At 57.7% G+C, this 26,979-nt stretch overlaps 9 protein-coding genes across 9 annotated transcripts; 5 read left to right on the top strand and 4 right to left on the bottom strand.

Moving 5' to 3' along the window:
• The first annotated feature begins 1,689 nt into the window (after positions 1-1,689).
• On the top strand, positions 1,690-3,038 carry MYCTH_2295272 (uncharacterized protein). The gene is made up of 2 exons (XM_003658843.1): positions 1,690-2,088; positions 2,208-3,038. Exons 1-2 carry the CDS (start codon positions 1,785-1,787, stop codon positions 2,954-2,956), a joined length of 1,053 nt encoding a protein of 350 aa, XP_003658891.1. The 5' UTR covers positions 1,690-1,784; the 3' UTR covers positions 2,957-3,038.
• A 206-nt stretch (positions 3,039-3,244) lies between these two features.
• MYCTH_113985 (uncharacterized protein) lies at positions 3,245-4,286 on the bottom strand. The gene is made up of 2 exons (XM_003658844.1): positions 4,061-4,286; positions 3,245-3,940 (listed from the first exon to the last, which is right to left on the bottom strand). The coding sequence occupies exons 1-2, from the start codon at positions 4,191-4,193 to the stop codon at positions 3,390-3,392; spliced, it is 684 nt and encodes a 227-aa protein (XP_003658892.1). The 5' UTR covers positions 4,194-4,286; the 3' UTR covers positions 3,245-3,389.
• A 700-nt stretch (positions 4,287-4,986) lies between these two features.
• On the bottom strand, positions 4,987-7,859 carry MYCTH_2295275 (uncharacterized protein). The gene is made up of 5 exons (XM_003658845.1): positions 7,691-7,859; positions 6,955-7,623; positions 6,832-6,901; positions 6,669-6,762; positions 4,987-6,322 (listed from the first exon to the last, which is right to left on the bottom strand). The coding sequence occupies exons 1-5, from the start codon at positions 7,698-7,700 to the stop codon at positions 5,282-5,284; spliced, it is 1,884 nt and encodes a 627-aa protein (XP_003658893.1). The 5' UTR covers positions 7,701-7,859; the 3' UTR covers positions 4,987-5,281.
• Positions 7,860-8,019: 160 nt separating this feature from the next.
• MYCTH_2295280 (uncharacterized protein) lies at positions 8,020-9,413 on the top strand. The gene has a single exon (XM_003658846.1). It carries the CDS (start codon positions 8,157-8,159, stop codon positions 9,168-9,170), a length of 1,014 nt encoding a protein of 337 aa, XP_003658894.1. The 5' UTR covers positions 8,020-8,156; the 3' UTR covers positions 9,171-9,413.
• Positions 9,414-13,216, bottom strand: MYCTH_2295283 (uncharacterized protein). The gene is made up of 4 exons (XM_003658847.1): positions 12,954-13,216; positions 12,763-12,875; positions 12,405-12,695; positions 9,414-12,352 (listed from the first exon to the last, which is right to left on the bottom strand). The coding sequence occupies exons 1-4, from the start codon at positions 13,097-13,099 to the stop codon at positions 9,657-9,659; spliced, it is 3,246 nt and encodes a 1,081-aa protein (XP_003658895.1). The 5' UTR covers positions 13,100-13,216; the 3' UTR covers positions 9,414-9,656.
• Positions 13,217-14,166: 950 nt separating this feature from the next.
• Positions 14,167-15,709, top strand: MYCTH_2295284 (uncharacterized protein). The gene is made up of 2 exons (XM_003658848.1): positions 14,167-14,689; positions 14,755-15,709. The coding sequence occupies exons 1-2, from the start codon at positions 14,208-14,210 to the stop codon at positions 15,485-15,487; spliced, it is 1,215 nt and encodes a 404-aa protein (XP_003658896.1). The 5' UTR covers positions 14,167-14,207; the 3' UTR covers positions 15,488-15,709.
• Positions 15,710-15,984: 275 nt separating this feature from the next.
• MYCTH_2295287 (uncharacterized protein) lies at positions 15,985-18,438 on the top strand. The gene is made up of 3 exons (XM_003658849.1): positions 15,985-16,807; positions 16,864-17,184; positions 17,245-18,438. The coding sequence occupies exons 1-3, from the start codon at positions 16,471-16,473 to the stop codon at positions 18,090-18,092; spliced, it is 1,506 nt and encodes a 501-aa protein (XP_003658897.1). The 5' UTR covers positions 15,985-16,470; the 3' UTR covers positions 18,093-18,438.
• Positions 18,439-18,577: 139 nt separating this feature from the next.
• On the top strand, positions 18,578-21,558 carry MYCTH_2295289 (uncharacterized protein). The gene is made up of 4 exons (XM_003658850.1): positions 18,578-18,873; positions 18,951-19,065; positions 19,132-21,158; positions 21,223-21,558. Exons 1-4 carry the CDS (start codon positions 18,677-18,679, stop codon positions 21,275-21,277), a joined length of 2,394 nt encoding a protein of 797 aa, XP_003658898.1. The 5' UTR covers positions 18,578-18,676; the 3' UTR covers positions 21,278-21,558.
• A 64-nt stretch (positions 21,559-21,622) lies between these two features.
• MYCTH_2295290 (uncharacterized protein) lies at positions 21,623-23,217 on the bottom strand. Its single transcript, XM_003658851.1, has 2 exons — positions 23,111-23,217; positions 21,623-22,992 (listed from the first exon to the last, which is right to left on the bottom strand). The coding sequence occupies exons 1-2, from the start codon at positions 23,133-23,135 to the stop codon at positions 21,941-21,943; spliced, it is 1,077 nt and encodes a 358-aa protein (XP_003658899.1). The 5' UTR covers positions 23,136-23,217; the 3' UTR covers positions 21,623-21,940.
• Between the last annotated feature and the right edge of the window lie 3,762 nt (positions 23,218-26,979).

Genomic DNA, 26,979 nt, shown 5'->3' on the forward strand with positions numbered 1-26,979 from the left:
GACCAAGACTATTCCTTCCGTGGGCTTCATTGCCGGCAACGCTGACAAAGAGACGGAAGCTTGAGCAACAAGATTTGTACGTTGCTTTACTTGCTAGGCGCAAGCACCTGGTTCGACGACAGGGTAGGATTGCCATCACTAGACACTCGAACGAATTCATAATCAGGACATCTACGACGACTCGGGGACTCCAGACGTGCTGGAGCATGCTCTCCTCCATTGTTGGCTGGTGATCTTGAGGACCGCTCAACTCACACGTCAGACTGGTGTGATCGCCGAGTGTTTCTAGACGGGCCTTTTGGCTTTACTTCTTTCTCAGCACTGTAGAGAGCCGCAGGGCATTGAGCCGGATTGGGAGGACTCTATATACGGAGCCTCCGCGTGGCGGACTTTATCAGCCAGCGACCCTACTGTTTCCGTCCATTGCCAACCGTCAACAATGGCCCGAGTCAAGAGCAGAGCAGGGTGTCCCCCCACGGTAATAAGCATGACTTACACGCATGATGTCATGCGGGGGTTCTCGGGGGTTCGAGGCGAATGAGAGAAGCCGATCCGGCATCGGCCGCCCGGTGAGGCTCAAACCATGGACGGTATTGCATACCCGGAGCAGGTCGATCGGTCTTAGGGGACCATCAAAAAAGTAGGCACACAGGCGAGTTTACAGACCAACAGCATTTGGCCGACCGAGCAGGTGTCGAGTCGAAGCGGTACGGTATCGCACCTTAATGGCATGACAATGCGATCCTTTCGTTGCGCAGGACACGGGGCAAGTCAGATGGTTCGCGCGGTTCTGAAGCCTGCTGCTGATAGCGGGGTTGGTGGGGTGTTTCTGAGCAGATAGATGGCCGGCCAGGCACCGCCTTCGGCTAGGGCAACCTTGTACTGTACATACTGCAGTTTCTCTCTGCTGCTGGGTGCTCGAGACCGCTCCCGAGAATCGACCTCGCTGACCGCCCTCAACAAGATAAATGATTGTTGTTGCCGATATTTTAAGAAGAGTATAATAGCACGAAGTAGATTAGGCGCGGAGAGAACAACGATACCAGTGTATCAGTGAAAGGTTATCATTGATTATCTCGGGCTTTGGGCGGTGCGCTTCAGACTTGGGCGAGTCTGTAGCCAAAGCCGATCCCGCGAGTTGGCACTCTTGGCGATGGCGCGACCGGAAACTCAGTTGGTGTGTTCAGGCAGCATCTCCGCCGGAAACGCCACGTGACGTTGCCTGCCTTTGCGGAAAGCGGTCAGCTGAGGCAACTGAGCGATATCAGGGCAGAGTCATAAGTCTAAACCTCTGCGGTTTTGTTTGAATGACTCAAGGCTTTGCCCGTTGCAGTCACACTTCACCATTTCAACGCAAGGACGGATTAAATCCTTTTGTTATTCCTGCAGACCCAAGCCGCCAAGCACAGGAACTAGACAGTGCGCAAACGACGCACAAATCAGGATTTGGCCGCTGTGTACACAGTACGGAGTACGTACCGCTGCCAAGCCTCGGGCGATCCGTTTTAGCGCGGGCGAAAACGGCCAACAAGGACTTCAAACCGAGCGAAGTTTGGAGGGTCGACGACGATTCTCGAACGAACGCGAGAGTTGAGTGACTGGCGACCTGCAACCTGCAACGTGCGACCATCAACCATCGCCATCGGCACGTCGAGCTCGACTTGCTCGCCGACCGCACCACACCGGTCCGACGCTGCGAGATTTTTCTCGACGAGACAGCCCGTGCATAGTCAATCGAATAATAAATACCGTGCAGTTCCCGCCCGGAGGCGGCACTCATCGCCATGCTGCCCTCATCCGTACGACGAGTCGTCGCCGCGGCGCCTCAGTCGCCCGCCGTTTCCTCCCTGACTTCGGTCGTCCCGCGAGCCGCCGCCGCATACAGCCTGCCGTACCGGCCGACCGGTCTGCACCAGCGCCGCTACTCTTCGTCAAAACCGTCGAGCCCGGACGACGGCTCCAGAGATTTTGCCGCTCGCTCGGTGCCCGCCTCACGAGGTTCCAAGTCGGAAAAGACAAAAGGGCAAGCAAAGGCCCCCATTCCGCAGCCGCCAAGCGTCCCCAGTACTAGGCATATCGGGGATGAAGGTCCGTTCCGTCTCACCCTTCCGTCTCACCGTTCCCGTCCTCCCCTTCTCCCCAAACAGCAGCTCTTCTCTCGATTTTGCCCGCCCGCTAACGTGCGTCTCTTTTGCTCCCTTTTCCAGGCCTCGCCCTCTCGACCTTCTTCGCCCTCCACCGACCCATCTCGGTAACCCAGCTCATGCCCAAGTCCGTGTCCGACGACACCTTTGCCCAGATCTTCGCCACGCGGACCCGGAGCAACAAGGTGGCCGACGTGCTATCGACGCTATCACAGACGGTATCTGACCTAGAGGAACCCCTGTCGAGAATGAGCATTGCCAACGGAGATCAGCAGCGATCGCACGACGCCCAGGACGCCGAGGAGGGGACGGCCAAGCTCAGCCTGAGGCACTCGGACGGGTCCGAGACCAACCTCCACATCCAGCTCAACCCCCTGGCAGGCCAGTACCTGCCGTACGCCCCGCCGCCGCCCCCCGAGCCGCTCACCGAGGCGGCCGAGGCGGATGCCGAGTCGGCGGCCGACAGCGCCGTCGCCGATGAACTCGCGGAGCAGCAGCAGCCCGAGACGCAGACGCGCGTGTACAAGGCCGTGGTGACGATCGAGGAGACGGTCGACGCCGACGGGCAGGTCAAGGTGGTGGCGCACAGCCCGGAGCTGATCGAGGAGGACGCCATCGTCGGGCGGCCGCGCTCGTTCCTGGAGCGCATGGCCTGGCGCCAGCTGCGGTACGACGAGGCGCGCCGGCAGCAGGACCGCGCCATGCAGGCCATCAGCGTGAAGCGGCAGCGCAAGTTGAAGATGAAGAAGAAGAAGTACAAGAAGCTGATGAGGAAGACGCGGAACATCCGCCGCAAGCTGGATCGGTTGTAAGAGGGGGGCCACGGCGCCTCCCCTGTGTGTAAATATCCCTCTCGCCTTTTTCTTTTTCTTTTCTTTTTCCCTATCTTGATTACATTTCCTCATTTTCGTTCCTGTTCTCAGAGAGACCGTGGTGTCAAGGTGTACGGTTCGAGCATCCAACATCCAACGCATCATGTCGTCTCTGGGTTCCCATTGTTCCAAGTTCATTCTACATTCGCATAATCGACATATAGAGTGGCAGAGCGGCGGGCGAGACGAGGACGATGGGAGGAAAGGAACGTGTGCATCAGCTACGCAGCAGCTAGCTAGTGAGACTTCGGGAGGAATAAAGAAATGAGAAGGCATTTGAAATTATCATTCCCAGCCTGAATCTCCATCCATTTAACAGACTAATAATCCCGCACCTCAACGGACCTTTCTCTCATCTCTTTCAAAACTAACTTCACTGGATATTCGCATCCAACCACTTCTGCCACTGTTCGCTTGTCCATCCGCTGCTGATCTCTCCCACCACCACGCTATCCAGCAGCACCGTCGGCGTGACGTGCACGCCCGTCAGCCTGGCGATCTTGACAATGGTCTTGATGTCCGCCGTGACCTGGTTGCCGGCGTTCCTGGCTTCGTCACCCCCGGCCCCGGCCGTAGTCGGCCTGATCTCCAGCAGCGCGTACACCTCGTCGGCGGACACGCCGATGCTCCGGTGCGCCAGCTCGGCCAGGCGGCGGTACGTCCGGTTGCGGGGCTCGTCGACGACGGCCTCGTCGAAGTAGGCCCTCTGCTCGCGGAAGAGGGCCCGCAGGAAGGTCCAGAACCGCTCCGCCGTCGCGTCGTCCCGCGTCAGCCGCTGCACCGCCAGCGCCGCCTCGTGCACCAGCGTCGACGACGGGTGCCACGGCTGGATCTGCGGCCGCAGCACGATCTCCAGCCGCGACGCCAGCTCCGGGCGCTGCCGCACGTAGGGGATCACCGACTCGACGAGCGTGTTGAAGATCTCTGTTGGTTTTATTGTTATTATTATTATTATTATTATTATTATTATTATTATTATTATTATCTGAGCTTTTGCTTTATTTGGGTGGGTGAGTAGAGGGGGCCAAAGAAGAGGGAACGTACTGGCTGAGAAGGGGCAGACGTAGTCGAGGTAGATCTCGAGCGTGTGCAGAGCCGGGGCCGCCCCATCGGAGGACGAGGTATAGGCATCCGGGAAGGTGTAGCGATGGCCTTTCAGCCTGGGCGGGAGGGCCATTTTGTGTTAGATGTTTTGGTTTCTTCTAGTATGATCTAGTATGATGGTTGGAGATGTGGTGAACGTGGCAGAAGTTGGTTGATTTCAGAAGAGAGTTGGGAGGTTGTTATTATAAGATTGTAGTGAGGTGCTCGCCAGAGCTGCTTGGAATGAGGTGACAATGCCTTGCTGCTTATACACCGGCAGGAGGGAAGCACAAGGTGGGGTGAAGAGGGGTCAAGTCGAGATTGCGTCAACTTTAAAACAAGCGTTGCCAGATAGAAATGGCAGGATTGACCTCCGCTATTCCAAATAATCTGACCTCCATTATTCCAAATTATAAGACCACCGCTATTTCAAATCTTGTGTTTTTTTCTTTTCTTTTCTTTCTTTTTTTGTAACTACGACAAGACTTCTTCAGGCCAGGACATGTGTAGATGACTGACTTAATATGTCAAGTCCCTCGGAGATCGAGGATGCAACGCACAATTACTTATAGGCCTGCGATGAATGGAAAAGTCGACACCTGACTTATGCAAAGTAAATGAAACACCCGAGTTGAAGTCACATGTGGGTGTCGCTCGAGGGCAGCTAGAACGGCAAGCAGACCATAGTAATTATACTTTACACATTCTCCTGTAGCAACAGAGAGCTGCGGTTACCTTAGCGGGCATTTCAATTTCCCGACTAGTCCGAGGGCATCAGAGCGGAGGGTGAGAAAGTGCGGAAACAATTGTCACTTGTTTGTCTCGAAATCTACTCCCGGCTCACTGACAGATACCTGGTGTTGTCAAGGTTTGGAGTCTCAATCAAGAGCGTGACACCACTGCTGGCAACTGCAACGCTAATTTGGGGTCCTTGTTACGAAGTCCATCAATATGGCCCCTATTACGGCAATTTCATCCTGGTTAGTACTCATATCCCGAGTCCCCTCCGTAAAGCTCACACAACCCGCCGCCAATCACCGACTACTACTACCCCCGTCCTCAACACTCTGAACTTCTATCACGACACGGGGAACCTTCGAGGTGCACATGCTGCTGGGACAACAAATACGAGATCGCGGATAATTTCGCAGGAATTCGCTTTATTTAACATTGGCGGAGCGGCTACCTCGCCTTCTTGCGCTTCTTCTGAGCGGGCGGGCCCGACTCGTCCTCTGACGGGAGTATGTCGCTGGCACCCTCTATGTCGACGTCAGAATCGGCATCTTCCTCGTCGTCCTCCTCTGAGTCTTCTTCATCCTGGGAGCCTTCCTCCTCCTCCTCCTCCTCCTCCTCGCTCGAGCCGTCCAGGGGTATCATATCTTCAGCGCCTTCTGTCTCGCCCGCTCCTCCAGGCTCATCTTCTCGCTCGGATTCGCTGTCGCTCGAAAAGCCCGAAAACTCCTCATCTTCTTCCTCGTCATCCTCTTCTTCCTCAGCGGCTACGGTTGAGCCAGCTAATGAGGGGTCGGCAGCACTCTCGCTCTCCTCGCGTTTCCGCTTCAGAGGCATCTCGCCGAGCCGCCCTTGTCTGCCTTCAATGACGGCATCGTCACCGTCCTCCATTGCCGGAGCCGGCGTGAACCACGGAATCTTGCCGCGCATGAAGTCATTGAGAACCATCTTGGCAACACCGTCAACATCCGGCTCTCCGCCCTTGAGCAGCCTGCCGGACTTTCTGGCCATGAGTTCGAGGAACTCCATGTGGTCTTTCCAGCCCTTAAGCTCATACGTCCTCTCCATGTGGTGCAACTTGACCTTCTTCAACACGGCGGGGATGTATTGTTCCGGGTTCTCAACGTTTTCCACACGGACGACACCGCGGAGCAGGAGATCCTGCGGGGTATCGTGCTGATTTGGCGGCACAATACCCGGGCAGTCGATAAGATAGATCCTCTTCATTAGTGTGACATACTGCCAGACCTTGGTTTCACCGGGGATGGGTGCAACCTTGGCGACGGCCTTGCCACGAAGAGCGTTGATGATGCTCGACTTGCCGACGTTCGGGTAGCCCACCAAGCCGACACTGATTTGTTTCCGGTCCTTGTGTAGAATGCTGAACTGTCTGAGGAGATCAATCAAAGAACCCCGGCCAAAAGGGTTCTTGATGCTCGACCGCATGGCACAAGTGGGGTGATCCTTTTGAAGCACTCGGATCCAAGCGGCCTATATCAGTCAGCACCCGAAGAGTTACAATAAGCTGATGAAGCGGTGGAAATGTGTGAATCATCACTAAGAAGACGGCCATTTGCTATCCAAGACGGAGAGTGGCAGCCTTCAACTCGTCTGAAACACGTCCGGTATCCGGCGATAGGACTCCAAAACGGAGCCTATCAATCCCTGATCTGAAGACCAGACCAAGGACGTTGGAAATGGAATCATTCTCCCAGGGATGTAACGGACGTTCTTCCATCAAGCATAGAGATGCGGGAGTGTCCTGACGATAGCCCTGGGGCCAGGCAAAGCTGACCGAGAGGTGACACGGTGATGCGAAACAACGAAAGGTGCTTACCGCTGTGCTTGACGGGACCAGGTCAATCTTGTTCAATACGAACACGAGATGTTTGTGGGGAGCTTCGGTAGCGAGGTACTTCTCGACATGGCGACTGCGAGGAGAAAAAAAAAAAGGTTAGCACAACGGATTCGAGTAAGCACGGGGTTTGTGCCTCACTTACCATCTTGTCCCCAGCGGATCTCGGGCATCCAAAACGTGGAGGATCACGTCTGAAGAATCGATCACCTTGTCTGGCAAGGCGTTAGCGAGTGTCTCCGAGTAGCAAAGGACGACAACAACGTACACAGCTCGTTCCAAATGCGCTTGGATTGGCCCTTGGTAAAGATGGCCTCCTTCGCCGTCGCCACGCTGAAATCCTCCTCCACCGGCTCATCACCCTCTGTCGCCGCAGATCCCGCAGCGCCGTTCAGCAACTTGATCTGCTCTTGACGGGCTTGGTATGAGTCAAGACTCTGCTCAGTGTGGTCGGCAAGCTCGTCGACGGTGTTGAAGCTCAGTTTCGGCCTCTTTCTTTGTGCCTTGGGTCCGAAGACCTCAGAGAAGGGCTCGCTCTCGATCGTCATTTTCGCCCGGTGTTTCTTAAGGCCGTCCTGGAGGCTGGGGCCGTCGCGGATCAAGCTCATGGGGAGCTTGTTGCTTTTCAGCAGGACCGTGTAAGGGTCCTTCTCCTTTTCAGCGATCGCCTCCCGGAACGACTTGAGCGTGTCCTGGGAAATGACTCGAGTGTTGGTGAACCACTTCCGGTTCGGCTCAACAACAGCCTTGGGAACCTCCTTGCTCTGGAACGCGGCAGCCTTGACGATCTTGCCATCCTTGTTGCGTATGGCCTTTCCTTCCTTATACATGTTCAGGGTCTTGACCTTCTTGGCCGAGCGGTAGAAGTTCTCGCCCTTGACCTTGGGGTCGCCCTTCACCTTCCCCTCCCGCTCCATGCGGGCCTTCTCCTTCTTTGCTAAGGGGACATGTTAGCTGCCACTGAAGCCAAGCTTTGGAGGACTCCGAGAGCAGGTGAAACGTACCGGTACCCATTGTGGCAATTGTTCAATGCCGACAACTTGTGGTACGAGAAGGGCAAACAAAAAGAAAAAGAAAAAAAATCCCCGCCTGCGGAGTTTGCAATGGCCCAGCGGTCTTCCACTGGGAGAGGAACTGCGGAAGACGAGGAGAGAAGAAATTGAAGAGGACGTGGATGGAGGGCGAAGCGAGCCAAATGAAGTTTTTGGCGGGGTGGAGCTTTCAAAGTCTCATTTTGCGATAAAATTTGGCGGTGAGCGGCGGCATAATCGTACAGGGTCAGCTACGCTATGCCTGAACCAGACATGGCGCATTTCCTGCCCCGACGCCGAGCTTCAGAAATTCCCAACTTTCGAGGTTCACGTCTCTCGCGCCCGAGTCTGGATCTCGTCCTCGACCGCCCGTCCACCATAACCCGTTCGCGACTTGAATCTACCACGGGCCGGTCTTGCACGATTGCCAAAGAGAACAATGGCGCCTAAACTGGCCCGGCCGTCAATATGCGGCCTCCAAGCCGCTCTCTCCGCGTGCCGCATCTCGACGACGTCGACGACGACGATGACGACGATTACGACGACGACGGCGGCAGCGGCAACGACGACGGCAACAGTGACGACAAGGACATGCGCATCAGCATGGCGAGCATTCAGCACTACCCCTTCTATCTCTCAATCTCTCGCAGTTCCCCCGGAATCCCCGAAATTTATCACCGTTCCGGAACCGCCACAGTCCGCCGAGCACAGGCTGCCCCCCATCAGGGGCCACCTTCCCGTGCCGCGCGACGTGTTTCCCAAGCGGGATGGCAACCGCAAGGTGAAGCAGGAGTGGATTGACGCGGCGACTCCCGTCTCCAAGGCCGAGGCGGCCGGCGAGCCGCCAAAGTCGGAGGAGGAAGCCCGCCGGCGCGTCTTCGCCGCCGCGCGCCGCAAGGCCCTCGCCTCGGGCATCACGGGCCTCTACGTGCGCAAGACGCAGCGCCAGCAGCGCGTCCAGGCGCGCGCCGAGCGCCGGCGGAAGGCCAACCTCGCGGCCGCCACGGCGCCGGAGCGGCTCGACGACGTGCTCACGCGGCCCACCGTGCGCGCCTCGACCGCCCTCCAGACCACCGTCATGCCCGACCCGGACCGCTTCGCCAAGGCCGAGGCCGCCCGCGAGCGGCACCGGCAGAAGACGGAGCTCAAGGCGGAGGCGCGGCGGGACGCCCTGGCGCAGCTGTACGTGGCGGCGCAGCAGTTCATCATCGACGAGGCCGAGCTCGAGGCCCGCGTCGAGGCCATCTTCACCCCCGACTACCACCGCGTCGGCGGCATCAACCGCGGGCAGAGCATCTGGGACCAGGACGCCGCGCCCGTCAGCGTCGCCGACCTCCAGGCCGAGATGCTGGGCACCTCGTCTAAGGCTATCGACGCCAACAAGCCGGTTGCCATGAAGACGACCAAGAGGCAGAAGGCCGTGGCGGAGGAGTTGACCGGTGGCAAGCTGTAAAGGGGTTGGTGATGGGGGAAAGATGAGAAATATGTATATGTTTGCTCGAGGTGGGCAAGGAGTGAGAAGGGAGCAGCACACCAGGGCAGCTGGCCTTTTAACAGGGCCAATGTATCAAACCGTGTTATGGTATGTGTCTGTGTGTACAAATAGAAACAATGGGTCTCTTTCCAAATATATGCGTTGCAAGTGTTATCCTACGTACGGCGTTGGCCCTTTTGTGATGATATGGAGAAACCGTGTTGTCTGCAGAACATTTGTGTGCTCCTTCTAACGCCCCAAGTCCCAAAAGTTTACCGTAACTAACTACCAGTATGCTCCCTGTGAAGCTGCGTCAGGCAGCAACACGACAGAACAAAACAAGTACCCATCTCTATCTCGCTCGTGATGCGTTCCCACGAAAATAGATAACCACAAGACTCTCCTTAAAAAAGATTCTCGGAAGGAAAACAAAATAAAAAAAATGGGGCAACCCCTTTCCCCTAATTAGCGCCTCTCGACAAGCAACACGTGCATCGCGCCGTATGCCAGCACGATAAAAACGGCTCCGAAGATCCCAAGGTTGATGATATCCGGCCACATCGCCTGGTTATCAAATCCAAAAGAGCTCAGGATCGCCGCACCGGGTACCGTGATATCGATGCCGATCTTGTGATCGATCAGCGTCAGCTGCGTGACCTCGTTGACAATCAACGCCTCGAAGCCGTAGTGGAAGATGGACAGCCACTGCAGCCACAGGGCGGCGGGCGGGATAGCGTTGTGATTCAGGAGCAGGCCGGCGAACAGCAGGCTGAAGAGCATGACCAGGCTCCCGATGAGGTTGGCCACGCCGCCGTCTTTGCAGACGATGCCGATAAACAGGCATATCGCGGCCGCGGCGAGGTTGAACAGCACCAGCACCAGCATAAAGATCAGGAACTTGTCCACCGAGGCAACGAGCCCCGTCATCGGGTAGACGATGGCGCCGAGCAGGATGGGCGGGATGATGCGCAGCGGGACAATGTCAAACAGCACCTTGGCGGCAAAGTACGTGACGGGCGAGTAGTATCCGTTGGCGCGCTCGCGGACAAACAGCAGACGCTCCTGGGAGAAGACGGAGAGGCTGGTGAGGGTGCTGAAGCCGAAGAGGGCGAGGATGAAGAAGAAGAGGCCGAGGCGGTTCTGGAAGCCGGCGATGTCCATGGACAGCCCGTAGAAGAGGTAGCCCGCAAAGACGGCCAGCAGGATGGCGATGGCGTAGTGCGTGAGCATAAGCATCGGGTTGCGGTAGAGGTTGCGCCAGGTGCGCCGGGAGAGCAGCACGAACTGTCGCCAATAGCCGATACGTGCGTAGCCGCGGCCCATGGTGGGAGTGCTGTTGTTGTTGATGTTGGGACCATCGACCGAGTAGCCGTTGGAGTTCTGGCCGTTAGTGCTAACCGCTGCGGCGATGGCTTGCTGAATCTCGTCGTGCGTGTTTCCCGCAATGTCGGACTGGATATAGGAGCGCACGAGAATGTCGAGGTCCGTGCCGGTGGACGCTGGAGGCAGCAAGTCGTCATGCTCGTCGAGGTTGTGCGGTGGCACGCGGTGAGGCGTCTGCTGAAGTCTGTAAGCCCCGATCTCGTCCCCGGCGTCCGAAGAGGCGGCCGTGTCTACAGGTTGCTTGCGGCGGGTGAAGAGCTCTCGTTCCTGCCTGAGCCGCACAGAATCATGCCGCCGGCTTCTCGGACGGGACGGGGATGCGTCCACCGTGCTGTCGTCGCCGGCGCTGCCGCCGGAGATGCTCGCGATGGACTTGACTGCCCTGGTGCTGCTAGGACCAACGCTCGCCACGTCTGCCGAGATAGTGCCATCGTCAAAGGAGGTGGTGGAGCCGGCATGCATGGTCAGATCCACGAGGTAATCCGCAATGTTGAACCCGGGCGGGCAGCTGTATCCTATACGGTCGAAGTAGTCCTGGCACTGATGCAGCGGGCCGGAGTAGACCGTCTTCCCCTGAGCCAGCAGGATGAGGCGGTCGAAGAGCGCGACAATGTTGGATCTGGGCTGGTGGATGGTGAAAATGACGGTGCGCTTATACGTCTTGGCGAGGGTGACCAGGCATTCAATGACATTATAGGCGTTGTAGGCGTCGAGGCCACTTGTGGGCTCGTCGAGGAAGAGGATGGAAGGACTCGTTACTAGCTCGCACGCAATGCTGACGCGCCGCTTCTCACCGCCAGAAATGCCGCGCCCCTTGCCCTCTTCGGATCCGATGAGCGAGTCTCGGATGTGGTAGATGCCCAGCTGCTTCTCTACCTCGAAGACTCTCTGCTCCTTGGCCGCGCGCGTCATGTCCCGCGGGAGGCGAAGCAGGGCGCTCGTGAGGATGGTCTCGTGCACTGTCAAGGTAGGGAGCATCGTATCCTCTTGATCGACAAAGCCGGTGGCGTTCTTGTAGTCCGCATCGCTGACCTTCTCGCCATTGACGTAGAAGTCTCCGGACACGTGGCCGCGCTTGTTCTTGCGAGCAAGAATATCCAGAAACGTCGTTTTGCCCGCCCCCGAAGCGCCCATGATGGCGGTAAGCTCGCCGGGATGGGCCATGCCCTGGATGCCCGACAGGATATCCTTGCCGTTGAGGCTGTAGCAGACGTTCTGGAAATACAGGGATGCCGGCTTGTGGTCCGTCATGAGCTTGATCGCCTCGTCGTCCGAGTCGTCCAGGTGAATCGGCCCATACTTGAACTGCCTTCTCGACAAGTACCAGGTCCCTAGAATGACGGCAACGAGAAAGAGCGAACAGCCGGCGATAACGCCGGCGATCAGTGGCGTGTTGATCTTGGGGATCTCGGGCGAGAATCCGGGCACCTCGGTGTGGTACAGACATTCTCCGGCGTTACAGGTGAGGAGGATGCTCATATCTCCGAACATGTCGCTAATCAGTTTGTTCATTTCCGGCTCTTGGAACGCGCACTTCTTCGGTCCGCCGGCTAGTTGCTCGCAGCCGAAACTTGCGGGACCGCGGATCACTTCGACGAGGAATTCGGTGAGGTCGACAGAGCCGTTGGCGCCGCAGAGCATGCGGTCGGGGATACACTCGCAGCGGATCTTCTCGCACTTGTAGGACGTCGTGTTCTTCCCCGCAGAGGAATCGAAGTCGGCGCTCGATTCGCACTCGTTCAGGTGGCACATGAAGGACTCCCGCTCATCAACCCAGACTACAAGACGTCAGCCGGAAGTAAGACAAAGAACGGCGTGGGGTGAACCTACATTGAAAATCACACTCCCCAGACTCCTTCTCGCAGGTGAAGGTTACCTGGGGCACTTGGGTGCCAAGAAGATCCCGGATCGCCCTGTTTGTGACGTCGCACATCTGGTAGTTTTGCTTCACCACCTCGCCGCCGGTGTAGCAGACGCCACCGTCGCCCGTTTCCGTCATGGCATCGCATGCGCGGTCACTGGTGCACACGTTACAGTTGATGCCCGTCCATCCTTCGTCGCATTTGCAGGACTTCCCCTGCCGCGCCGGGCGGTTCTGGCCTCGGGGAAGGGAGCCGCAGACTGTTTTGTGTGTCTAGGTGAGCTTGGATTCCGTGCGCATACACATGGGCGAGGCTCTCTAACGTACGGGGTTCGAGACAGTTGTCGCCGCCAAAGCCCGCCGGGCAGTCGCACTTTCCGGTGTACCCATTGCACGGGGCGAACTGGCCACAGCTGTTGATAGGAAGATTGCAGTTAAAGCTGCGAGGGACAAACATCGTCAGCAAGAGCCGGGTCCCCCGGGGGGGGGGGGGGGGGGGGGAACAGGTGGTGCCATACCACGGAGGACAGTCCTTGGGACGGTCTGCCATCAGTGCTGCTTGTGCCTGTAGCATGTCGGCTGACGTGTAGTTGTTGTAAGCCGAGGCGACGCATGACAGCGACAGCGCCGTGACAACGAGCGCACGCGATAGTCGGGTCGCCATGCTGGCGGAGGGCGGTCGAATGTTGCCTGATGATGAAAGATCCGCGGCAGTCAAGCCGGCGATATGCGGGAGGAGAGCGCAGCTGCCTTGGTTGTTGGGACACCCAGGTCGGGGAACGCCGTGCCGAGGACCGCAACCAACCCCACGAATGAACACAAGCCCCCGGCTTCCCAGCTTTCGGAAGACTCTCAGCGAGAGGCCTACGCCACGCTTGGCGGCGAGCTTCAAAGGCCAGTCAGTTAGTAAACGCGAAGGGGACGAATAACGGTATTTGGCGCATACCAAAGGAATGAATCAAGAGTCGGGAGGAGGAACAAGAGTTGCCAAAGCGGCTGCCTCGGTGCCTGTCGGGGTTGGTTGACAGGTAAACAGGCGGAGAAGCGTGGCACGCCGATGATGTCGCTGTGGGGCTAGTGTACCATAGTAGTCCGTAGTTACGGCGCAGCGACCCCCAGAAAGCAGGGCAGATGACCAGGGGTTCGGGGGTTCCCATTGCAACGCGCTCAGGTGCTGGAGGGTCGAACCAGGGTGGATCCTTCGGTGCCAAATTGAGCATTTGGTTGGTCAAAATTCTGGAGTACCTTCCTGTTTCTACACATCCTGGGGTAACGGGAGCCAGGTAAGAGGGTTTCCGATAGCACTTCTTGCTATTGACAAGCACATGTATTTGTATGCAGTGTAGGTAAGTATTATACGGCTTGTCTGGATGACGAGCCCACCGGAAGACGACAAAAGAAGACAAAGAGAAAAAGTTTCATACTTGTAGATTGCTCATGTATCCATGCCCACCAAAATGCTGCGGAATTTTCTCAATCATGTTTTCCGGAGGGCGCATGTGGATGCGAGGTGCGGGTGGTGAACCCCGCCTCCTCCACCGGTCTTGAGTATACGCCTTTAGTATACGCCTTTAGTATACGCCTTTAATATACGCCTTGAGTCTAAGTATGTACAATGCCAAAAATCGTGGTAGCTACAACACGACGAGGTCTTGGGTAAATATCCTGTCTTTGGCCTCTGCTTCGTCTCCTTCTCCTTCCCCCTCTTCTTCTTTTGTAAAAGTAAAGAGTGAAACCAATCACTTAAGTCACTTCGCATTAAAGTTGACAACATGGTCCAAGTCGAGCCCTTCGAAGTCGAGCAATGGATGGACCGTTATGAGACCACGCCCGGTGTTATCAACATCGCCGAGACATGCTGTGCCTCCGTCTCGCTTGACGGTCTTGTGCGCATGTGCGAAGACAAGGAGGCACCGGGGCCTCTCTCACTCTCGAACAAATTGACCTACGGCGCCATCCTCGGCTCGGAGACGCTTCGTCAGCGCATCGCAGCTCTCCATGACCGGGCGTCCGACGTCGAACCGCTCCCGAGCGAGAACGTCCTAGTCACCCAGGGGGCCATTGGCGCGAACTTCCTTACACTGTACACCCTGGTGGGACCGGGCGACCATGTTATTTGCGTGTATCCCACCTACCAGCAGCTGTATGCCGTTCCCAAGAGCCTCGGGGCGGAGGTGTCCCTGTGGAAGTTGAAGGCGGAAAGAGGGTATGTGCCGGACGTCAGCGAGCTGGGAGGGCTCGTCAAGGACAACACCAAAGTACATACAACCGCCCAGTTCGCTCCTCCAACTCTGATCAACCCAGAGGCTGACAGGACACCCAGATGATCATCCTCAACAATCCCAATAACCCCACGGGCAGCACCATTCCCAAGTCCGTCCTCTCGCAGATTGTCGCCTCCGCAAGAGAGCGAGGCATCATCATCTTGTGCGACGAGGTCTACAGCCCGCTATATCACTCCCTCCCTGAGGGGCAAGAAGCACCTCCCTCCGTCCTCGCCTTCGGCTACTCCAAGACCATCGCCACGGGCTCCATGTCCAAGTCCTTCTCCCTCGCCGGCATCCGCATCGGTTGGATCGCCTCCCGCGACCGGGCCATCATCGGCGCCGTGGCCGCCGCGCGCGATTACACCACCATCAGCGTGTCGCAGCTCGACGACCAGGTCGCCAGCTACGCGCTCTCCGAACCCGTCCTGCGGCCGCTGCTGGCGCGGAACCTGGAGCTCGCGAGGACCAACCTGGGCTTGCTGAGCGCCTTTGTAGACAAGTACGCCCGGGTCTGCTCGTGGGTGAAGCCGACAGCAGGGACGACCGCACTGGTGCAGTTTAGGAATGAGGACGGAGTGCCGATGGATGACTCCAGCTTTGCCCTGAACGTGTTGAACAAGACAAAGGTCTTGTCTGTGCCCGCCAGTACCTGCTTTGGCCTGCGGACGGACTTTAAAGGGTGCGTGAGGATAGGCTACGTGTGTGAGTCTGAGGTGCTGGTGAAGGGACTAGAGGAGCTGGGTCGGTATATCGACGAGCACCTGCTGAGGAAGATTCCGAACTGAAAGAGTTTCAAGGGAATGGCAGACAGATGGGGATCGACAATCGTCAAATGCTAAGAGCATTTATTAACACGAGAGATGTGAGATCGGAATGTGAGCGTTAGGATCGCGGCGCGCACGTCCACTTCGGTCGGGGTGGTTGCCGCATAACAATCTATGACGCAGACACCCATGGCATGACTCCGTTAAGCGGCTCCTTGCTGCTGTGAATGGTGCTTCAGTTGCTCCCCGTAGCGCTGAGAGTTTCACTTGTCGCCGCGTTTCAGCCTCGGGCTCTCGATCATCCCCTCCTTCCGCCAAGGGTTGCCGAGCCCCGGGCTCCACTCCAGCATACGCAATTTAGCCAAGAACAGCTTAGCCTTTCTCACACATGAGCGAGCAAAGCCCAGTCATCAAACAAGGGCGACCCCAGATTCGGCAGTCGCAAGGAGGGCGCCAGCCAAGCAAAGAATCCCCCTTCTTGCTCAGATCTTTGTCCGCTGTACACTATGTCCATATGTTAGTGGTGAACCGCCACCCCTAAGGATGTGAGGCAACTTTGGACGAGTAAGCACACAGCACTCAGCCCCATCCAGAGCCTCAGGCTTCACTTGTTCCGGACTATTTCCTTGTTTTTCGACCGCTTGTCTTTTCTCTTCTGCCCTCGCTTCATCCAGCATTTAAGCCGCTTCAAATGTTGCGTGTTGGTGCAGATGACTGCTTTTTTAAACCTCATTCAGTTCTGAATCGGTAACGGGTTCTTCGGTATCTCTTGTCTCTAACTGAAGAGCCTCCTTTGTTGATCTCGCTTCCAAGTCCTCCAGCGCTTGGTGAATATACAACCACCACCCTGGACTAGAGCACCCTTTGCAGCTCGCATTTCGCATCACTTCCCATTTACGGGGCTTGGCAGTTGCGCACTCATTCTTTTCCCGTGGTCCACTCGCCAAGCGGCTTGTCATCTCCCAGTTCACTTTACGACTGAGTACAGTCTGAACAACGCGATCATGAGAGGATACGCCGCCGTGGCGTTCGGCGCGATACTTGCTGGCGCCGTCCATGCCTCTGCCGGCAATGGTGTCGTCCAGTGGGACATCCGGAGGACGCAGCGGCAAGAGGAGTTACAGAGACTAAACAGGAGACTACGCAAACGGGCAAATCCCGTGCTGGAGGTCATCACCAACGAGAAAATCCGAGGAGGGTATTTTGCAACTTGCAAGATCGGGACGCCAGGGCAGGACTTGACGCTCCAGCTGGATACTGGAAGTAGCGATATCTGGGTACCAGATTCCGCCGCCCAGGTTTGTCGCGAGATCGGCACCGAAGGGTGCGCTCTGGGAACTTGTATGGAGCCCCAAGCCGGACTTCTGGGAGTCGAATCTTACTAACACACCTCTTAGTCAACCCCAACCGGTCTAGCTCGTTCGAGGTCATTGGCGAGGGCCAGTTCGACATCGAGTACGTGGACGGGAGCTCATCGAAGGGCGACTACTTCACAGATGTCTTTCAGATTGGCGACATCTCGGTGCAGAACATGACCATGGGGCTTGGTCTCCACACGGATATCGCATACGGACTGGTTGGCGTCGGATACGCCATCAACGAGGCGATTGTGGCCACAACACAATCGCGCGATTCGGTTTATCCCAACCTTCCCGTGCAGATGGTCGACCAAGGCCTCATCAACACGGTCGCTTACAGCCTGTGGCTGAACGATCTTGGTAAGCAACCAACCGGTGCGGTTGCGCTGCTCATGCGTGGGACTAACCGTTCCTCTTCAGACGCGAGCTCGGGCAGCATCTTGTTTGGTGGGATCGACACCGAGAAGTACCAAGGAGAGCTGACGAGAATCGACATCTACCCTACCTCGCAGGGCGATTTCTCGTCCTTTGTGGTGGCCCTGACGTCGCTAGAGGCCCGCAGCCCCAGCGGCCAGGACACCCTCACCTCGCAAGAGTTTCCTATCCCTGTCGTGCTCGACTCAGGCACAACCCTGTCGTACCTGCCGACCGATCTGGCGACGCAGGCTTGGAAAGAAGTCGGTGCCTTCTACTTGCCGGAAGTCGGGGCCGCCGTCCTTCCCTGCGACATGGAGAACAGCAAAGGCTCCTTCTCTTTCGGCTTCGCCGGCCCGGACGGGCCCCGAATCACCGTCGGCATGGACGAGCTGGTTCTCGACATGACCGATGGTCAGGCCCCGCAATTCTTGTCCGGTCCGTATAAGGGCCGAGACGTGTGCCAATTCGGCATCCAGAACTTTACCTCGGCACCCTTCCTACTGGGCGACACCTTCCTGCGTTCGGCGTACGTGGTCTACGACCTAGTCAACAACCAGATCGGCATTGCCGCAACCGACTTCAACTCGACCGACAGCAACATTGTGCCGTTTCCCAGCATGGGCGCGCCCATCCCGTCGGCGACGGTGGCAGCCAACCAGAGGGAGGTCACCCGGGTTCCTACCGTAACGGAGCCGGCGTACTCGGCCAGCCAGGGGTTTATGGAGAGCGCCAGTGGGGAGGAAAGCCTCGCACCGGGCATGCCTGCGGCTTGGGGGATGGGCCAGCTGCTGGTCGTGGGCGTCACGATGGCCTTGACCGCTCTTGGCTCGGGATTGTTTTTCGTATTGTGAGTTCGATTTTCGATTCACTACTGTCTGAATCTGGGACATATAGACGGTCATCCATCTAAATGTCTTGTAATCTCTCTCTCTCTTTTTTCTTTTTTCTTTTTCAGAGGCATAACTTGTTAGGTTGTGGGTGTCGATGTCGAGATCCTATGGAGTACCATTGTTACCGATCTTGCATATTTGTATGTACTGTACAGACGTATAGACAAGCGATTACATGTAACCAATATCCTCATGCCTGCCTATGCATCTTGAACATCCTTTAGGGGTCCGATGCCGAGCAATACAACCTCACCATCCCTGGTTGTCTCAGACCAGATAGCATACAGTACAATGCACAAAGTAGGAGGTACTCAGCTACACATGCAAGAGGTAGCGTAGTTACGTAAGGTACCTTATGTACAGTACATACCAGGTACATACCTGAGCGGCACTTCCGCTGCGGGCCGGACCCACATTAAAATTTCGCGATTGGGATGCCGGAAAGCACGAGTTCCACGCGAATTGCTCGGACCAGAAGATTCCCAACTTTGGAATCTTCGTGCTCTTCCCCGTCATTCCTTTCAGTCCGCTGTCGTTCCTTCAAGATGCGGGTACTACGGGCAGTGGCTGCACTTAACAGCAGCTGCGCTCTGGGTTCCAGGCAGGGAGCTCGCTATGCCGGCCTCGCATGCCGCGCTGCCCTGACTGCTCCGTCGGCGCCATGCTACAGCTCCCGGCTCAGCGGCCTGCGTCACTTCAGCAGGAGCCCGGTTTCTCGCGCCTCGAGCGCCGCGGAGGCTGCGTACGTTGTTTTACTTTCTTCTGGTTCAGCCGTAGTAGAGATTCGGTGTGCGTGAGCTAACTGTTTTGACTCTCCAGGTTGAAGCAGGCCAAGGAGCTCGCCGCCGCAAATATGACCCCCGAGGCCGCCGCCGCCCGCTTGACCCCGGAGGAAGCCAAGAGGCTGGCTAGGGTCCGGAATATTGGTATTGCAGTATGTGCCGAGTTGGAGCGTGTGGCGTCAGAGTGGGTGAGGATCGAGGACTGAGAAGCGCGACAGGCACACATCGACAGCGGCAAGACCACCGTGAGCGAACGCATCCTCTTCTACACCGGTCGCACCAAGGCGATCCACGAGGTCAGGGGGCGCGATGGCGTCGGTGCCAAGATGGATTCCATGGAACTCGAGAGGGAGCGAGGTATCACCATTCAGTCCGCGGCCACTTTCGCCGACTGGAAGAAGGTTGAGAACGGCGTCGAGGAGACCTACCACATCAACTTGATCGACACCCCGGGCCACATTGACTTCACCATCGAGGTTGAGCGTGCCATGAGAGTGCTGGACGGAGCTGTCATGGTCCTCTGCGCCGTCAGCGGCGTGCAGAGTCAGACCATCACGGTCGACAGGCAGATGAAGCGGTACAACGTCCCCCGCATCAGCTTTGTGAACAAGATGGATCGCATGGGCGCCAATCCGTTCAAGGCGGTCGAGATGATCAATTCGAAGCTCAAGATCCCCGCGGCCGCCGTTCAAATCCCCATCGGTTCCGAGAAGGAGTTCGAAGGCGTTGTCGACTTGATCCACATGAGGGCCATTCGCAACGACGGCCAGCGGGGTATCAACGTTAAGGTCTCCAACACGATCCCGGAGCATCTGAAGGAGCTTGCCGAGCAGAAGAGGCAAGAGCTGATTGAGAAGCTGGCCGATGTCGACGACGAGATTGCCGAGATGTTCCTCGAGGAGAAGACGCCCACTCCGGAGCAGATCAAGGCCGCCATTCGCAGGGCGACCATCGGTCTCAAGTTCACGCCCGTGCTCATGGGCTCCGCTCTTGCCGACAAGTGTATCCAGCCCATGCTGGACGCTGTCTGCGACTACCTCCCGAACCCGGGCAACGTCGAGAACGTGGCCCTCGATCGGTCGAAGAAGGAAGAGCCGGTGAAGCTCCTGCCGTACAATTCCCTTCCGTTCGTTGGCCTCGCGTTCAAGCTGGAAGAGAACCCCTACGGCCAGCTTACCTACATGCGCGTCTACCAGGGGAGCCTCAAGAAGGGCCAGTATCTCTACAACGCCCGCACGGACAAGAAGGTCCGCATTCCCCGTATCGTGCGCATGCATGCGAACGAGATGGAGGACGTTAGCGAGATCGGCGCCGGCGAAATCTGCGCCGTTTTCGGTGTCGAGTGCGCCTCCGGTGATACCTTTACCGATGGCCGGCTGCCGTACGGCATGAGCTCCATGTACGTGCCGGAGTCGGTCATGTCGCTTAGCATCAAGCCCAAGCGCAGCAGCGACGCCGACGCCTTCAGCAAGGCCATGAACCGCTTCATGCGTGAGGATCCCACCTTCCGCCTCCACGTCGACGAGGAGTCGGAAGAGACTATCATCAGCGGCATGGGCGAGCTCCACCTCGACATCTACGTCGAGCGCCTGCGCCGCGAGTACAAGGTCGATTGCGAGACGGGCAAGCCGCGCGTTGCCTACCGCGAGACCATCAGCAAGCGTGCCGACTTCGACTACCTCCTCAAGCGCCAGACGGGCGGCCCCGGCGATTACGCCCGCGTGGTAGGCTGGATCGAGCCCAACGCGGACAACGCCGAGGCCAACAAGTTCGAGACGCGCGTGGTCGGTGGCAACATCCCGGACAAGTACCTCGCAGCCTGCGGCAAGGGTTTCGAGGAGGCCTGCCTGAAGGGCCCGCTGCTCGGCCACAGGGTCATCGGCGCCTCGATGGTCATCACGGACGGCGCTACCCACGTTACCGACTCTAGCGATTACGCCTTCAACCTGGCCACGCAGATGGCCTTCCGCAAGGCCTTCGCCGACGCCGGTGGCACCGTGCTAGAGCCGCTCATGAAGACGACCATCACGGCCCCGGCCGAGTTCCAGGGAAATGTCCTGATGCTGATGAACAAGCGCGGCACCATCGTCGACACCGAGGTCGGCGCCGACGAGTTCACCATGGTTGCCGAGTGCAGCCTGAATGCCATGTTTGGCTTCAGCACGCACCTGCGCGCCGCCACACAGGGCAAGGGCGAGTTCAGCATGGAGTTTAGCCACTATGCCCCGGCGCCGCCACATCTCCAGTAAGTCTCAATGTGTCTTAACCTTGTGCTTCTGTGGAAGATGGTCTTCTAACAATCTATGCAGGAAGGAGCTCATTGCCAAGTATGAGAAGGAGTTGGATGCCAAGAGGACCAAGTAAACCCCGACCAGGACTGTCTGTTTTCCCGGCGGTTTTCTCTTGCTTCAGCTTGGTCCCAGTGCCTGCGCCCTCTCCTCTCCTTTCGAAGCTCGCAACAGGCTTGTGGGTCTTCGACGGTCTTTCGCCATGATTTATCAAGGCGCTAAGGGGTGCCTCGAACGTGTGCGCCGTGAGACGGTTGGCTGCAGCACCCAAGGGTAAGATAAGAAGAGCGCGAGCTGTATGATTAGGATAGACTCATGCGTAGATGGTCATCCCTGGCACAGGCGCCAGAGGCAACAAAAGGTGGGCGGCTTGTATTATAGTTATATATATAGCCCGGGTCGGTTGTGGTGTACATGACCATGTATGTGTATGATACACGAATATTGCCTGTTGGTTGGTTGGAATAGGTCGCTTTAATGATAGAATGAATGAGATACCATCCCTTCTCTGTCTAACAAGGTCGTTGGGGCAATCCGGGATCATTAGTGGACGGGACACGTGTCAGGTCTGGAACAATGAAACGCACGACTTTTTATATGTCTCTTTTTGTTTATTTTCATTCATTTGCATGCCCTTATGCAGGTGCATGATCCAGCGGGGTATTCTAACACTTCTTTTGACAACCAACCGATAGAAGTTACACTTTCTCTCCCCCCTCACGCCTGCCGGGTTGTTTTTTTACAGACGGCGGAGAATATCCTCAACGACCTCTTCCGTCTTGGCGGTACCGCCGAGGTCGGGGCTCAGCAGCTTCCCTTCCTCGAGGTTCGCGTCCACGGCGGCGTAGATCTTGGCGGCGGCGGCCTCCTCGTTGAGGAACTCGAGCATCAGGGCGGCGCTGCGGAGGGTGGCGATGGGGTTGGCGATGCCCTGGCCCTGGATGTCCGGGGCGCTGCCGTGGCAGGGCTCGCCGATTGCGAAGCCCTCGCCCACGTTGGCGCTGGGCACGAGGCCGAGGGAGCCGACGAGGGCGGCGGCGCCGTCCGACAGGATGTCGCCGTACAGGTTGGGGGCCACGATGACGTCGTAGGCCTCGGGCTGGCGGAACAGCTTGTACACCATCGAGTCGACAATCTGCTCCTCGACGGCGACGGCGCCCTCCCGGAAGCGGGGCGCGGCCAGGGCCTCGCGGGCGGTGGAGCGGAACAGGCCGTCGGTCTGCGAGAGTACGTTGGACTTGTGCGTGATGGTGACGAGCGGGCCCTTGTGGATGCTGGGGGAGCCGGCGGCGCGGATCTTTTGGCGGCGCAGGGCGATCTCGCCGGCGATGGTAGCGATGCGGCTGCTGGCGCGCTGCGAGATGCGCTTGACCGCCTCGGCGACCTTGCCGTCCGGGGTGTCGCGCGTCGTCTCCTCCTTGACGTACAGGTCCTCGGTGTTCTCGCGCACGATGACCATGTCGATGGGTTTGGGCGCCGACACGACCGTCTTGACGGGCCGCACGTTGGCGTAGAGGTCGAGCTTCTTGCGCAGGGCCACGATGGGCGACGAGTAGCCCTTGACGGCCGTGGTGGGGGAGCTGACGGCGCCGAAGAGCGCACCGTCGCAGTCGGACTTGAGGATCGACACCGTCTCCTCGGGGAGGGCAACGCCCTGCTGCTGGAACGTCTCCCAGCCGGCCTTGAGGTCGATGAACTCGAACTTCAGGCCGAGGGAGGCGGGCAGGGCCTCGAGGATGCGCCGCCCGGCGGGGATGACCTCCTTGCCGATGCCATCGCCGGGGATGAGGCCTAAATAGACGGGCAAGTTAGAGAAAAACCAGCGCTTCCAATTCGGGAGCGGGACGAGAGAGGGCGGTTGCTGGTCGGGCCACTTGAGAAAGAATCCTGGATTTTACAAGCGGCTTACCGATTCTGAGAGTCCTTGCTGCCATGGTTGCGCTTCAATTGGCTTTCCACGCGAGGCGGTTGACGCTGCCGTGTTTGAAACTTTTTTGGAAAGCCGAAAGCGTTCAACACCCCATCCTTGCGCCGTCCGGGATCGGAGCTGGCTCCCCAATTGGCGGCTCCAGCAGGGGTTAGGTAGGTATGTGTTGGACGCAGTAGCCGCGGCAATTCAGCGGGGCAGATCAGGCTTTCCCGTGGGGAGCGCAGGTAGGATCAAACCTTCTTTCTTTTTTGTCCCAGACATCCCGTCGACATCTCCTTGTGCTAACTAGTGCAGTGACCCGATGAGTTTAAGTGTAATCCGTACAAGCAGGTACCCCATTTTTTAAAGCCCCAGTGTAACGTGGAAAGTTGTAATTTTTATAGTTAACTTTGGCCTCATGGGGACTCGGTAAAAAATTGCAACAACCTGTAACCGTGGAAAAGAATTGCAAACATGCCACTCTTATTGTCTCAGGAAAATTATCTTCAACCACTCGAGCCGCAGACGCTGCGCTGGAGCCTCCCAAGTTCTTCTATCTCTCGAGCGCTTGGCTCCGGCATCACCGTGAATTTTGGTCGATAGTGACAGTCGCTCAAGCTCGCTCTCGTAAGTGGTTGCTCGGAGGGAGCAGGGCATTGGGCGAATACCTTAGAAGTCAACGCTTCCCGAGATTCCATTTTCGGTGATGCATGCTTTCTCTTGCCACCTGTCTTTTGCTTCTTATTTTAGGATTTCCCGATTCTCCCAAGAAACAGCTAGGTAAACATCGAGAAGCCATCGAACTGTGTGTACGACTTCGTCCCACAGCGGCTGTGCCCTTTCGCAGAACGCCATCTCACACAGCCAGCGGGTAAGCCGCGAATCTTACGCGCCGTCTTACCATGACTACTGCGGATGTGAAGGGCAGAGCGAATGGCTGTGTTCGCAGCATGCCTTCCTCAGCCCCAAATTATTGGTCTCATGTTTTGGGAGGGCATTATGCTCCGTAAGGGGCAAAAGGTCCCTACTTGTACCGAGCCATCAGATTTTTGGTTGTATGCACAAAGTACGAATAATACTTCGCAGAGATATGCGGTTGTGTATAAACGAAAAGAATGTACATACATATGCATGAAGACATGCCGGTCCAGACGGCCCGAAAAATGGAAATAGAGGAGGATTAAGCACCTTCCGCGACCGTACTCAGTGGGTCAAAATGCGCTGATAACCAAAACCAAACCGAAGAGGACACGATGAGCAGAGCTTTCGCGGAAAATGCTGTCGTGGCTTTTATTCAATCGTCCTCCGTAACTCGTACTTCAATTGACGGTTGTGTCATTGGCATAAGGGTGCGGGACTGAGCCACAGCATCCCTGCGTGTGGGCCTACGCCTCCCCTGGAAATCTCCAGCTTTCATCCCAAGTCTCGTAGGCGGCCAAGGTTCGGCCCACCTTTGCCCGTTGCCGGGCCTCTGAAACGCAGCTCTCAGCTTGGAGCTTCTCCTGACGGCCCAACACCATCGAAGCCGCCTCTTAATCTTCCCTACGGGGGATATTACCTCCGTTGAATGATGTTCGTTACATTTTGATGCAGGACTGGGTGTCCTGCATCAACACGCTACACTTCACTACAAAAACACCGTAGCGTCGGGGTTGCACGCACTCTCGGGTCCGTCCGAGAGGGCTCCGCATCAAGCCCCTGAAGCCCGGCCCATGCCCGAATTGTTTCTTCTAAATTTGAGACCTCTCTCATTTTTTTTACAGGTGGCACCGCGAGCGCCGAGCTTCCATCACGCGTCTGTACTGCATAGCCTCTTTTTCCCCTTTCCCCTTTCAGCTTCTCGCCGATCTGTCCTCTGCGGTGCACTCCCAAAGCATCGCTTCCAGGCCTGCAAGCTCACTCACACTTACAACAAGCCGGAAGCAACCCGCACGAACCTCGCTCCCATTGGCCGCACCCACTAGAAGACGGGAAGCTCGGGCTCCAGAAGCTCCAACGCGTGTGGCCTCTGACGCGAAGCCCAACAGGCGTGGGTTTCAAATACTACACTACCAGAGTCTTGAGCTTCCTTCGCGCCTGCCCAGTCTCGACACAGACCACCATTTGAACCCAACACCCGTCGCAATCTTCCCCGCAGACCGATCGTCTTCACCGATATACATAGCCTATTTCTGGCTTGCATAGGTGGCAACGCGAAAGCTTCGGTCGCGCTTGCTTCGACAACCGCAGCCATGAGCGCAGTCAAGAACCTCCGCGCCATGTTCGAGCAGAAGGGGGAAGCGAGCCCCCCAGATAGAGGCAGGTCGCCTAGTGTCCCTCACCGTGAGGCAGTTTGCCTTTCCGAATCCACGTGCGGTGCCTCACTAGTGCTGTCTCACTGCTAGTGTTGTATACATACGCGCTACGCACGCCATGTGTATCCGCACGAGTTTGGTAGCTAACATCGACCCCAGGCTCCGGTAGCGACTCCCCTCGACCTCTTTCCAAGATCCGGACCAGTTTTGTCGCGATCGAGAAGGACGGTAGGGTCGGCCTGACGCGCGAGGGGAGTCAGGACTCCATATCCGCTCTCCGGAAGCGCAGCGGCGACAGCAACGTCACAACACCTACTACTGGCGCTGAGAAGCAGAATCCCTTCGACCTCCTTGCCAAATCGCCCGCCAAGATGGGCGTCCAGACGCAATCGATCACCGGATCCCCACGACCGAATGCCGGAGCTAGCGACGTCTCACCGCTCGCTCCAGCGGCGGAGATTTCGAAGTCTGGCTCTCCGCCCGTCGCCGCCTCAGAGTCAACAGCGACACAGACGAACGGCTCAGAAGAGCCGGCCCAGGCCGACAAGGCCGCAACGTCACGGGCGGAGCTGTCAAATGGGGCAGGAAGCGAGAAAGAAGCCCACAAGAAGGCGACTAAGAACACCAGCGAAGGCAGTGCCACCCGCTCCGCGAGAGCAACACCGAAGCCCCTGGCAGCCACTTCGGCAAACAGGTCAACAGCGAAGCCGGAGAAGTCCCCTAAGGCCCCAGCAACCCCTGCGGCGCCGTCGAGCCAGACCCCGGCTGCGAAGAAGACACCCGAGAGAAAGGCACATGCATCCGAGCAGACAGTGACGCCACGAGGAACTCCTGCTTCGAAGCCTTCCGTTACTTCTTCGGCGAAGCGGCCAGCGCCGCTTCAGTCGTCCCCGGCGAGCACTGGCTTCGTCAAGCCAAAGGTCAAGTCCCCGACTCGCCCTGTCAAGCTTCCCCCGAGCCTGACCACGCACACTGCCGCATCTGGATCCAAAGTCAATGCTCCCCGCCAGTCCCTTTCCAGGACGAGCGGCGCCAACCTCCCGACCGAAGTTCGTGGGCGCCCGACTAGTAGGGCGAGCGCCTCCGCGTCCGCTAGCGCGCCGAACAAGTCAACCTCGACAGGAGGTCTCAAGAGGCAGAGCTCGACCATAGGCCGGCCTCGGCCGAGCTTAGGCCCGCCCCCGAAACAGCCTGCGAAGGACCATCCGCCGACGAAGAGGGAGAAGGAGGTCGACCAGAGCTTCCTCGAGCGCATGATGCGCCCTACGGCCTCGTCGGCATCCAAGGTGGCCACCAAAGTGCACACCACGCCGCCTCGGAAGGCAGCGGCGGCGCCAAAGAAGACGTCGACGGCGAAGCCCGCAAAGAAGGCTGTGTCCAAGCCCGCAGATGCCGACTCGTCCTCGCCCGGCGACCAAGCAGCCACCGCGGCTGCCGCCGCTGCCGAACATGCTCCAGCGACTGAAGAGACGGCCGAGGAGGTCAAGGCTGCCGAGGGCGAGGTTAGCTCCCCTGCCGGTGCTGGTGAGGAGAACTCGGCTCAAGAGGTGGCGACTGCGACGGAGCAAGGTGAGG

Source organism: Thermothelomyces thermophilus, chromosome 1 (assembly GCF_000226095.1).
Source record: "Thermothelomyces thermophilus ATCC 42464 chromosome 1, complete sequence".
In the NCBI taxonomy this organism is placed as follows: domain Eukaryota; kingdom Fungi; phylum Ascomycota; class Sordariomycetes; order Sordariales; family Chaetomiaceae; genus Thermothelomyces; species Thermothelomyces thermophilus.

What these genes read in the sequence shown, in the direction of transcription:
- MYCTH_2295272 (XM_003658843.1), top strand. Translation starts at nt 1,785, where the DNA reads ATGCTGCCCTCATCCGTACGACGAGTCGTCGCCGCGGCGCCTCAGTCG. An exon ending in TAGGCATATCGGGGATGAAG is followed by an intron (nt 2,089 to 2,207) that starts GTCCGTTCCGTC and finishes TCCCTTTTCCAG; the next exon opens with GCCTCGCCCTCTCGACCTTC.
- MYCTH_113985 (XM_003658844.1), bottom strand. Translation starts at nt 4,193, where the DNA reads ATGGCCCTCCCGCCCAGGCTGAAAGGCCATCGCTACACCTTCCCGGAT. An exon ending in CGTCTGCCCCTTCTCAGCCA is followed by an intron (nt 3,941 to 4,060) that starts GTACGTTCCCTC and finishes TAAAACCAACAG; the next exon opens with AGATCTTCAACACGCTCGTC.
- MYCTH_2295275 (XM_003658845.1), bottom strand. An exon ending in GATCCGCTGGGGACAAGATG is followed by an intron (nt 6,763 to 6,831) that starts GTAAGTGAGGCA and finishes TTCTCCTCGCAG; the next exon opens with TCGCCATGTCGAGAAGTACC. An exon ending in TGGTCCCGTCAAGCACAGCG is followed by an intron (nt 6,323 to 6,668) that starts GTAAGCACCTTT and finishes TGACTGATATAG; the next exon opens with GCCGCTTGGATCCGAGTGCT.
- MYCTH_2295280 (XM_003658846.1), top strand. Translation starts at nt 8,157, where the DNA reads ATGGCGCCTAAACTGGCCCGGCCGTCAATATGCGGCCTCCAAGCCGCT.
- MYCTH_2295283 (XM_003658847.1), bottom strand. Translation starts at nt 13,099, where the DNA reads ATGGCGACCCGACTATCGCGTGCGCTCGTTGTCACGGCGCTGTCGCTG. An exon ending in CGACAACTGTCTCGAACCCC is followed by an intron (nt 12,696 to 12,762) that starts GTACGTTAGAGA and finishes CACACAAAACAG; the next exon opens with TCTGCGGCTCCCTTCCCCGA. An exon ending in TGGGGAGTGTGATTTTCAAT is followed by an intron (nt 12,353 to 12,404) that starts GTAGGTTCACCC and finishes GACGTCTTGTAG; the next exon opens with TCTGGGTTGATGAGCGGGAG.
- MYCTH_2295284 (XM_003658848.1), top strand. Translation starts at nt 14,208, where the DNA reads ATGGTCCAAGTCGAGCCCTTCGAAGTCGAGCAATGGATGGACCGTTAT. An exon ending in GGGCTCGTCAAGGACAACAC is followed by an intron (nt 14,690 to 14,754) that starts CAAAGTACATAC and finishes CTGACAGGACAC; the next exon opens with CCAGATGATCATCCTCAACA.
- MYCTH_2295287 (XM_003658849.1), top strand. Translation starts at nt 16,471, where the DNA reads ATGAGAGGATACGCCGCCGTGGCGTTCGGCGCGATACTTGCTGGCGCC. An exon ending in AGGGTGCGCTCTGGGAACTT is followed by an intron (nt 16,808 to 16,863) that starts GTATGGAGCCCC and finishes CACACCTCTTAG; the next exon opens with TCAACCCCAACCGGTCTAGC. An exon ending in CCTGTGGCTGAACGATCTTG is followed by an intron (nt 17,185 to 17,244) that starts GTAAGCAACCAA and finishes GTTCCTCTTCAG; the next exon opens with ACGCGAGCTCGGGCAGCATC.
- MYCTH_2295289 (XM_003658850.1), top strand. Translation starts at nt 18,677, where the DNA reads ATGCGGGTACTACGGGCAGTGGCTGCACTTAACAGCAGCTGCGCTCTG. An exon ending in TCGAGCGCCGCGGAGGCTGC is followed by an intron (nt 18,874 to 18,950) that starts GTACGTTGTTTT and finishes TTGACTCTCCAG; the next exon opens with GTTGAAGCAGGCCAAGGAGC. An exon ending in TCCGGAATATTGGTATTGCA is followed by an intron (nt 19,066 to 19,131) that starts GTATGTGCCGAG and finishes GAAGCGCGACAG; the next exon opens with GCACACATCGACAGCGGCAA.
- MYCTH_2295290 (XM_003658851.1), bottom strand. Translation starts at nt 23,135, where the DNA reads ATGGCAGCAAGGACTCTCAGAATCG. An exon ending in AGCAAGGACTCTCAGAATCG is followed by an intron (nt 22,993 to 23,110) that starts GTAAGCCGCTTG and finishes CCGTCTATTTAG; the next exon opens with GCCTCATCCCCGGCGATGGC.